The 11,704-nt window shown below is 35.7% G+C and overlaps 1 protein-coding gene across 1 annotated transcript; it reads left to right on the top strand.

Moving 5' to 3' along the window:
* The first annotated feature begins 5,248 nt into the window (after nucleotides 1-5,248).
* Nucleotides 5,249-6,184, top strand: LOC100352083 (olfactory receptor 2Y1-like). The gene has a single exon (XM_002713885.2). It carries the CDS (start codon nucleotides 5,249-5,251, stop codon nucleotides 6,182-6,184), a length of 936 nt encoding a protein of 311 aa, XP_002713931.2.
* Nucleotides 6,185-11,704: the final 5,520 nt, after the last annotated feature.

The following is an 11,704-nucleotide window of genomic DNA, read 5'->3' as shown; positions in this document are numbered from 1 at the left end:
TTATTATTTTTCCTCAACTCACACATCAACCTACCAACTCAAATGCAGATAGCATGTCAAAAAACATACTTATACACATATTTTCCTCTTCAACTGACCAAATCTAGAGAAATCAATTTATTTATATAAAGTGTGAGGATTAAAATCAATTTGAAGTTGTTTGCAAAGCTCAAATCCTGTTAAGCCAGGCTCTTATATCCCAAGTAAAGGGTAAACATCACATCCAGGAGTGAAGGAATAAGGGCATGGTAGAGTTGTAAAAGATACAACAATAAAGACTTTTTGAAGTGGACAATATGAGAGAACCTACCTTATTTGGACATACAGTTTTTGTGCCATGAGTCAGGGTTAAAATATGCAATTTGTTCATTTATCTTTCAGGTGTGAACTACTTTGACTTGACTCAAACTATAATTCTCTTGCCATATATTGTAATAATATTGTGGAAAGAAATGAGCTATTATGTGATTTCTAACGTAAAGAGGGATGGACTCAGACTCTGGCAATGAGTGATTCTATATAAATAATTCTGTAATTGGAGAAGGAAAGGTAGGTTATATATTTTTGCTTGGTAAAGTTTTACAGGAAGTTTAAGTCTCCGTAAGCTAGTAGGAGAGATACGCAAGCTGACATATTAGCATGGAGACATTTTAAACTTAGAAAGACATGACCATGGGCCATTCTGTTCTGGAGAACCAATACCAAAGGAGAGGAAGGAAGTGAGGGAGGAAATGAAGTATTGTTCTATACATAAAATTATATCTATGAACCATATTAAATTGATTCTGTTTATATTAATATTGAAATTATTTCAAAAAATGAATTAGCCCTAAGTACATACATTTTCATGACTTAATAAATAAAATTTCAGAAAGGTAACTCAGAAAAATCTTATAATGAGTCAAAATATCTCATTAATAATTCATTATATTTCTAAGTTTTTATTCAACTGTAAATATGTATATAACAGTATAAACATCATCAATAAATATTTAGAGAAGGAATTGATAATGACTACATGCCACTAATTTAGAAATTTTGCAAATGCGTTTATCTCTTTATGTTATACATGAAATAAATGATTTTGTAACATTTATAGGCACTACAACCAGGGCCACTTTTCAAAATGCATTCCTTGATTAATTAATTAAATAATGTTTATTGAAAACCTCTTATTGCCCCATCACTGCATGGTGTGATGAGGTTACAGTGGTAAACAAATTGCATGGAACTTAAAGAATAGTGATGGATAGAGACAGATAAATGTTTAATATACATATGTCTTTTTTTTAGATTTACTTTATTTATTTGATAGGTAGAGTTACAGAAATTGAGGGAGAGAGACAGAGAGAAAGGTCTTCCATCTGCTGGTTCACTCCCCCAAATGACACAATGGCCAGAGCTGGGCCGATCCAAAGCCAGGAGCCAAGAGCTTCTTCTGGGTCTCCCATATGGATGCAGAGTCCCAAACACTTGGGCCATTTTCTACTGCTTTCCCAGGCTATAGCAGAGAGCTAGATGGGAAGCTGAGCAGCTGGGACTCGAACCGGTGCCCATATGGGATGACAGCACTGCAGACAGTGGCTTTACTGGCTATGCCACAGTGCTGGCCCCAATACGTTATGTTATTTTTATTTTATAGAAATTGTCGGATTATTTAATCCCAAATGAAGCCCTATGAAATCTGTCATGTATTCCATCTTATATTTAAATACACTGAGACCCACAGAGTAAAGATTTCAAAACCAGTGGGACAACTGGTCAATTGATCTGCACATTTATAATATGAACTATAATGTTGTTGTACTCTACAATGATGGTCATTTAAAAGAAAAAAAAAAACTTTGATGTACTGATCAAGCTAGATGTGAATAGTTTGTTATTGTTAATTCGAATTTTTTTACCAAAATCACAAACTGGGGGATAGAAATCCTATACTGGAATGGTTGACTCAACATTGATGCATCTATTATGTTGTTTCATTATGTTCTTTCATTTTAGTAGACTTAACAATAAGAGGAATGAGTTAATTTGAAAAAAAAATATTATATATTGAGTTTATAGTAGGCTTACAGTTTCTTATATTTCAGTCATCTTTTATTTATCACACTATTTTCAAATACTGAAAAATTATGTACAATAATTGAACATATATAAGGGATACATTGTTTCATTTCAATACATGCATTCAATGTGTGCTGATCCATTCAAGAAAACTAACATTTCTCTATTGTTTCCTTATGACTGAAACTTTGGAAAGCCTCTCTTCTATTTGCTCAAAAAATACACAATAGTTCATTGTGAACTATAGGCAGCCATTTTGCTGGGTCACATTAGGAACATTCTAACTATGGTTTAGTATCTTTTAACCAACCTCCCTCTATCTACTCCTCCAACTCCTCCCAGCCTGTACGAATTTCTATTCTTTCTTGGGTTGATATTTCTGAGCTTCCACATATGAGGAGAATATACGATATACATTTTCCTGCATCTGACTTATTTCACTTAGGATAATATTTTCAAGTCACTTACTTTGTTGCAAATTACAGGATTTTATTTTTAAGGCTGAATAATATTTTCATTGTGTATATGTAGCACATTTTGTTTATTTGTTCATCAATCAGTAGAAATATTGGTTGATTCCATATCTTGGCTTTTGTAAATAGTGTTACAATAACAGGGCATAGGTATCTATTTGATAGGATGCTTTCATTTCTCTTTTTTTTAATTTTTTTTTTTTGACAGGCAGAGTTAGACAGTGAGCAAGAGACAAAGAGAAAGGTCTTCCTTTTCCATTGGTTCACCCACCAAGTGGCCACTACAGCCAGCGCATTGCAACCAGTGCGCTGCACCGATCCTAAGCCAGGAGCCAGGTGCTTCCTCCTGGTCTCCCATGTGGGTGCAGGGCCCAAGCACTGTGGCCATCCTCCACTGCACTCCCAGGCCACAGCAGAGAGCTGCCCTGGAAGAGGAGCAACCAGGAAAGAATCCGGCGCCCCGACCGGGACTAGAACCCGGAGTACCGGCACCACAGGCAGAGGATTAGCCTAGTGAGCTGCAGCACCGGCCCTCATTTCTTTTTGATACACACTAATAGTGGGATTGCTGGATCACATGTCAGTTCAATTTAGAATTTTTTTCAGCAGTCTGGATACAGTTTTCTACAGTGACTGTACTAATTTATATTCCCACAGATGGTGTACAAACATTTCATTTTCTCTGCATATTATCCAGAATTTGTTACTTTTTTTGTAATGGCTATTCTAGCAAGAAAGAGATGATATCTCATTGTGGTTTTGATTTCAATGTCTCTAATGACAATTGATATTGCGTATTTTTCCCAAATGTGTTGGACATTTGTATGTCTTGAAAAATCTATTCAGTCTTTGTTCATTTCTTAACTAGATTTCTTGCTTTCCTGTCGTTGAGGCTTTTTTGCTCATTTTATATTCTGAATAGTAGTCCTTTGTCAGATAAATAAATCTCAAAGAACTTTTACTCTGCTGATTGTTGGCTTTGCTTAGGAGAAATCTTGTACTTTGATATAATCCCATTCATCTAATTTTGCTTTTGTTGCCTATAATTTTGGGGTCTAAATGAAAAATCTTTGCCTACACCAATGTCTTGAAGTGTTACCCTATACTTTCTTCATAAAATTTCATAGTTTCTGGTCTTCACATTAGGACTTTCATTCATCTCATATTGACTTTTATATTTGGTGAGAGGTTAGGATCTAATTTCATTCTTTATAAATATATTCCATTTTTTATTTTATTTTTTTGACAGGCAGAGTTAGACAGTGTGAGAGAGAGAGACAGAGAGAGAGTTATAGACAGTGTGAGTAGACAGTGAGAGAAAGAGAGAAAGGTCTTCCCTCTGTTGGTTCACTCCCCTAATAGCCTCCATGGCTGGCGCTGTGCCAACCCAATTCCATTTTGCCAGCACCATGTATTGAATTGGCCATTCTTTCTCCAATGTATATCAATTTATTGACTTCTTTAATATTTTCAAATTTGTTATGATATTATTAATAGTAATTTACTGAGTTTCCTTTTTAAAACTACTCTATCATTTGACTGTCTGACATATTTTGTTATAATAATGTTAAATTTTCATCACAAGCAACATCAGTCTCACAGGAGAACAATGTTTTTGCCTATCCTTATTCCATAATGATCAAAATATAGTAACAGTTAATCTGTTGTTTCTTAAAAGAAACATATTTCTAAAGATTTAGAGGGTGTTAAACATTTAACATTCTTCTCAATACATTTTTGGTCATGAATAGGACTTCCTGGATTGATGCACTGACCATTTCTATTGAGCAAACAGAAGCAGAGTATTCAGAGGTCAAATATGAGATCTCATACTGTAAACCTATTAAATTACTGGCTGAAATAGCTGCTTAAGAAACCAAGGAGGGCTGGTGCTGTGGCGTAGCAGGCAAGGCCACCGCCTGCAGTGCTGGTTTCCATATGGGCACCAGTTTGAGTCCTGGCCAATCCAGTTTTCTGCTATAGCATGAGAAAGCAGTAGAAGATGGCCCAAGTTCTTGGGCTCCTGCACACATGTGAGAGAGCTAGAAGAAGCTTCTGGATCCTGGCACAGCTCCAGCTATTGCAGCCATCTGGGGAGTGAACCAGCAGATGGAAGACCTCTCTCTCGCTCTCCTTCCCTCTCTCTCTGTCTCTGTCTCTCTCTCTCTCCCTCCCTTCCTCATTCCTTCTCTCTCCCTCTCTCTCCCCCTTTCTCTCTCTACATCTGCCTCTCTGTAATTCTGCCTTTCCAGTAAATAAATAAATCTTTAAGAGGGAGAGAGAGAGAGAGACTAAGGAAAGATAAACCAGGAAAACATAGACTAATAAAAGCACACATTTTCCCTTCAGGTTTTTTAAAATAGCGTCCACAGTAATTAATTTTGCCTTAATGTAAATGCTTTGAGGGAGCCGGTATACCAACTCTCCTTTTGGACAAGAAACTATCAGGCTCAAAGAGCAGCCTGACTAAAGTCGTGAAGCAAATCAACAACAGGACTATCGTTCAAAGATGACATCAGTCCTAATCCAGTGATTTCTAGCAAAGAACATAGGAGTAGGAATTGAAGACTGAATCAAAGAGAAAAGAGTGGCAAAAGAGTTAGTAAAAGGTCTGATATAGGAAGAACTAGAGAATGCTCTGAAAAAAAGGTTTGAAACTTTTGTTCTTCATGAGATATACTTAATTGTCTTCTTTTTACAGGCAAAGAACTATGGAACATGCCAACACCAGTTTCAAAAAAGGTTTTATTTTGGTGGGTTTCTCAGATTGGCCTCAACTGGAAGTTTTTCTTTTTGTTTTTATTTTGATTTTCTATTCCCTTACTCTCTTGGGCAACATCACCATCATTACTCTCTACCAAATAGACCTTCGTCTACACACGCCCATGTACTTCTTCCTCTGCCACCTCTCATTCCTGGACCTCTGCTACACAACCACTACTGTGCCCCAGCTTCTGATCAACCTTCATGGACATGACCGGACCATCACCTATGGAGGGTGTGTGGCCCAGCTCTTCATCTTCCTCACCTTAGGCTCCACTGAGTGTGTCCTCCTTGTGGTAATGGCCTTTGACCGCTATGCTGCTGTCTGTCGTCCCCTATACTACACAAACATTATGCATCCTTTTCTCTGCCAGACAATGGCTGCATCCTCCTGGGCAGTGGGCTGCATAAACTCTCTGATTCAGACAGGTCTCATGATGGCCATGCCTCTCTGCAGCCATCAACTGAACCACTTCTTCTGTGAGATGCCTGCTTTCCTCAAGTTGGCTTGTCAAGACATAGAAGGAACAGAGGCCAAGATGTTTGTGGCTCGAATCATAATTCTGGTCGTTCCTGCAATATTAATTCTGGTCTCCTATGTACACATTGCTCAGGCAGTGCTAAGGGTCAAGTCAATGGCTGGGCGCAGAAAAGCATTTGGGACTTGCGGATCCCACCTCTTAGTAGTTTCCCTTTTTTACGGTTCAGGAATCTACACATACCTCCAACCCATGCACCGTTATTCTGAGAGCAAGGGAAAATTTGTTGCTCTCTTTTATACTATAATTGCCCCCATTCTCAATCCTTTGATTTATACTCTAAGGAACAAGGATGTTAATGGGGCTCTATGGGAGGTTCTAAGGAGAGGTAGAGACTCATGGTAGGAAAGGGCCAGTAAAAATTCTGCAAGCGTTTTGGTATCCTAAAACCCTTCTTAGTCCCAGGAGTGTTGTTGATGAGTAGAAAGCAGTCTTCAGCAGTCCTCATGATTTTATTGTTTTTCTTTTTTGGGTTGAAAATAGTGATCTCTGAACACTCTGTCTAGTTCAATGTCTATGACCATTGTGAAGCAGAGAGTATTGTATTGTGTAACAAATTTCAGAAGGAATAGAGTAAGAAGAAGGTGGATTATTGCCACATATGCAGAACAGATATACATTCTAGGCACATCTGAGCTTAATGGAAGACTTAATTTAAAATAACCAATTCTTTTTCCAAAGTCAATGATTTCCAGCCTGGTGCCATATCTCAGACTGTGTCCAATGGCAAATGATCTAAGTTCTCCATTTCTTTTCTAATTACCATGATCTTGTCATGCCTTCTTAAATTCAGATCATTTTGTAAGGTCTCTTTCAGTGTTCCTTCTATTATGCTTAGAGAAAATAAGAAACACAAGTGCAAAGAGCACATGGAGTATCAATGATGAATATCATTTACACAGTTGAAGAAAAGGAGAAGTTATCACTGTGGCATTAAGATAAAGACACATCAAAATCCCACTAAGTGAATGAACAATCATGCTGCTTGTTATCATGGGCAACATATTTTCAATGCAAGTGAGAGAACAGGAAAGCTGGAAGCATTCAATTAATGATCACAGTGAAATAGCTACAGATAAGAAGAAAGAATTATAGGGAGGAAAATGACAGATGTAGAAAAAGGTGATAGGAGTTTCAAGAGCCTCTAAGTACAAGCGCCAAAGCAATGGAAACCTGAAATACCACCACCATCATTCCATCCCATTTACTTTATGTTTTCATGTCATTGTACAGTTAATCTTGTCAGTAACCTTTCACATTTCCAGAAAAGTTTATATTTAATTACTCATATTATAGTCCAACAAAAAACTAATATTTATTTTTACTTGGTAAAGCTTCTTGCATAATTTATCATTCACAGTTACATTAACATTCTGAAAATTTGTATTGTTATATTCCATATTTGTTCATGATGAAAATGATATACAAAAGGTTACATTACTTACCAAGTTTACATAGCAAATGTGTGGTTAAACTTTGTTCTGAGTTTCTGTATTCCGAAATCTAATCTTTACTACCAAACAATGAGAATTCTTTTTCTCTTAGAGTGAGTTTTTAACAAATAGAAGATTCCACTTGGAAAGGATAGTAGTTGCAGAAGGCTTTATAGTGAGTTTAATGTTCTTTCCAATTTTGCTTTGATTCTGGCCAGAGTTCTAGATCTTCTTGAGTAGCATGTTCTTTAATCAGAGAACATACATTCTTCCTTGCACAAGGCTAATAAATCCTATTATAACAGTTCCCATACATACACTGAAGCCTTGCTACAATTAAAGCACTATGCCATTCCAGATGTTAGTCATATTTATTTCTTTAAATATGAAATGTAGGTATTATCCCACTCCCTTCCATTATATTTAATAATTAAGAACCTCAATATTAGATATTTTGTGTTAATGTCCCCAATTATCCAAGAATTAAATGGAAATAATGATTTGAATTTTCCACATCTTATTCCAAATCCTAGCATCATAAGCAATGCAAAGGATTATATTTTTCATATATTTTATGTGAAGTCACTAACATAATGTGAATAGAATAATGATTTGGGGGCCGGTGCCGTGGCTCACTTAGTTAATCCTCTGCCTGTGGTGCCAGCATCCCATATGGGCACCGGGTTCTAGTCCTGGTTGCTCCTCTTCCAGTCCAGCCCCGTTGTTGTGGCCTGGGAGGGCAGTGACAATGGCCCAGGTGCTTGGGCCTCTGCACCTACGTGGGAGACCAGGAAGAAGCACCTGGCTCCTGGCTTCAGATTGGCACAGCACCGGTCGTAGTGGCCATTTAGGGGGTGAACCAATGGAAGGAAGACCTTTCTCTCTGTCTCTCTCTCTCACTGTCTATAACTCTACCTGTTAAATAAATTTTAAAAAAAGAATAATGATTTGAACTTTCCACATCTTATTCCAAATCTTAGCATCATAAGCAATACAAAGCACTGTATTTTTCATATATTTTAGGTGAAGTCACTAACATAATATGAATGGAAGAAACATTTTTTCTCCTTTGTCCTTATGTATCATGGTCAAAACAATTAATGGATATACATTAACCTAATGGATAAATGAGAATTATTTGAATAAGAACATACTTTATTTTATAAAAAAATTTTATTTAATAAATATAAATTTCAAAAGGACAGCTTTTGGATTATAGCAGTTCTTCCCCTCATACCCGCCATCCCACCCCCAAACCATCTCACATCCTAACCCCTCTCCCATCCCATTCTTCATTAAGATTATAGCTCTGCTGACTGACATTTGAAACTTGATGTCATTTGTCCTTTAGCTGCTAAGCTATTTATGTGAACTTTTGAGCTAGAAGTAATGGTGAATGAGATACTGAAAGTTAGGCTAATCTGTGGCAACAAGATGAAAATTAGGGGGAAGGTTGTTGTGCAGAATTGACATTTAATAGAAAAACTCAAGCAATTCCTCAGTAAGGAAAAAACAACAAATGATTAGAGATGTTTCAATGTTACCAGGAAAAGTTTTTCACTGCTTGTTCAAAAAAATTCCTGCACCCTACCATATACTTTTAATGTAAAAATCTGTTTTTACTAACATAGCTTGTAGTTAAAATTCACTGGAGTAGATCAGGGACAAGGATTCCACTCTTCCCATGTATGATCTAAGACCTAGTAACAGCAAAGACGGCAGAAGACAGAAGGAAAAGTCATCTAAGTTGGAAAAAGGAGGCGAAATTGTTTCTGTTTTCAGATAACATTCCCTTTTTTATAACATTCTCTTATATACAGAAAACTCTAAAGGCCCCATCAAAGACTTGTCAGAACCAGTAAATGAATTCAAGAAATTTGCAGGATACAAAATCAGCATAGGAAATTTCAAACTGTGCATTAACAATAATATATCCTGAAAAGAAATCCAGAAACAAAGCTCAATTTTAACAAAATCAAAAAGGATGAAACATTGAAGTGTAAACTTAACCAATGTAGTGAAACAGATTTAGAATATAAAAACAAAAGGAAAATATTGTTTGTTTTTGGATTGAAAGAATTAATGTTATTAAAATGTCCTTACTGCCCAATGTGATCTACAGGCTCAATGCAATCCATCTCAAAATCCCAATAGAATTTTCCACATAAGTACAAAAAGCAATCATAACATTTATGTGAAGCTCCAAAAAATCTAGTATATCCTGAGGAATTTTAAGCAAGAAAAACAAAGCTAAAAGTATAACACTTCCTGATTTTACAATAGAATAGAATCAAAGGTAAATGATACATAAAACAAAACAGAATACAGAAATTTTAAAAAATGCTCATATATAATTTATTTTCAAAAATGGAACTCAGTATAATCATGCATCAATTAACAGTGAAGAACATTCTGAGAAATGTCTTTTTGGGTGATGCTGTGGTTAAGCAAACATCATAGAGTGTACTTACATGAACTAAAATAATTATGTCACTAGACAACATAATTTCATGCAATACTGTCATGTATGCAGACTGTTGGTGATAAAATCATTATTATGCACAATGGGGAAATGACAACTATTAAATACAGTCTCTAAAAGTGAATATCCATGTGCAAAAATATTAAAATTGGATCTTTACCTCATACTATATAAAAATAAACTCAAAGTGGATTAAAGACTTACTGCCATGTTTGAATCAAAACTAGAAGAAAATGGAGGAGTAGTACTTTCACATTGGTCTCTGAAACAAATATTTGATTTGACACCGAAGCAAATGCAACACTTGCAAAAACAAAGAAATTAGTGTGTGTACATAATATATATATATATATTTGTAAATATTTATACACACACACACACTTTCTGGGGTGGCCTTTTTGCTCTGTGGTTAAGATGTTTGCACACCTGCATCTCATATTGAGTGCCTGGTCTCATGTTCCAGCTCAGCTAATGAGCTAATGATTTCAGGTTTTTACTTATGTACCATTCAAATCAGAAAATGATGGCCCAAGCATTTCGTTCCCTGACACCCATGTAGAAGATATGCACTGAGTTTTGTTCAAGCTCCTAATTCTTTTTTTTTTAACTTTTATTTAATGAATATAAATTTCCAAAGTACGGCTTATGGATTACAATGGCTTCCCCCCCATAACGTCCCTCCCACCCACAACCCTCCCCTTTCCCATTCCCTCTCCCCTTCCATTAACATGAGGATTCATTTTCAATTCTCTTTATATACAGAACATCAGTTTAGCATACATTAAGTAAAGATTTCAACAGTTTGCTCCCACACAGAAACATAAAGTGAAAAATAATAGATGATTTTTTAAATGATGATGAAATCAGATCAGACCTATTGTCATGTTCAAGCTCCTAATTCTTGACCCGCTCTGGCTGGTGGATGAAACATTCTCTCTCTCTTTCTCTCTCTCTCTCTCAAACAATTGGTGAAAGATTCTGGATAAGAAAAGGAAATAACATAATTGAAAATTCAAAAAGAATGAGAGAAATACCTATAAACTTATATATGAAGAGGAGTTAATAGAAACTGAAATGAATTAATAACAAAAAAAAAACACTAAGAATCTAAAAATGATAATATATGGATAGACATTTCTCCCCTGACATCTAATACAAATAACCCTCAGCTATATAAAAAGATGCTCAGCATCACTAATTATCAGGGAAATACAAATCACATACCACAACCTCACACTTATTAGAATGGCTACAACAAACTGTCAAGATAGGTGTTTATGAGGATGCAGAAACGAGGAATATCTGCACACTGTTGATAGTACAGAAATTATGGAAGATTCCCATAACATATGGAATATCATAGGGAGGTTCCTCAAAAATTAAAAGCAGAGCATCCATATGATCCAGAAATTCTGCTTCTGGGTTTTAATATCATAATTTATCAATACCTGCTTCAGATTTACATCATATTAAATTATAGAAACTTATCTTCAGTCTAGTTCCATGGTTTCCCTCACCATTTGTGATAATATAAATTACATTCCCATTTAAGCATACCAATAAAATTTTAATATTTTATGAAATTTCCCTTAAATCAATTAAGAGAATAAAAATGAAAAATATATTTCTTTTTATATATTTATGAATATGCTACTGATTTGCTTATTAATATATTTATGTTAATAAGCCATGTGGGCTCTTGCCACATATTCAGAGAAATCTGAATACTGGCACAGAAAACCAGGCAACATGATAAGTTTTATGCCTTTTATTCAGTGAGAGAAATGCGTACGAGAGTGATTGTTAATCTAATCTAAGGGAAAGATAAAAGTCCGGCAATTAAGTTGAAATCCAAATCAAGCAAAAAGCAGTCCAAAAGCCATGTGCAGGAAGCTTTTGATTTTGAGCAGCTATAAGCAGCTTATCATGGGCAATGAAGCAAAGGCAGAG

This window comes from Oryctolagus cuniculus, chromosome 14 (genome assembly GCF_964237555.1).
Source record: "Oryctolagus cuniculus chromosome 14, mOryCun1.1, whole genome shotgun sequence".
NCBI lineage: Eukaryota > Metazoa > Chordata > Mammalia > Lagomorpha > Leporidae > Oryctolagus > Oryctolagus cuniculus.
Note: the sequence above shows the minus strand (reverse complement) of the source record. Positions and strands in the feature narration are given on the sequence as shown.

What these genes read in the sequence shown, in the direction of transcription:
- LOC100352083 (XM_002713885.2), top strand. Translation starts at nt 5,249, where the DNA reads ATGGAACATGCCAACACCAGTTTCAAAAAAGGTTTTATTTTGGTGGGT.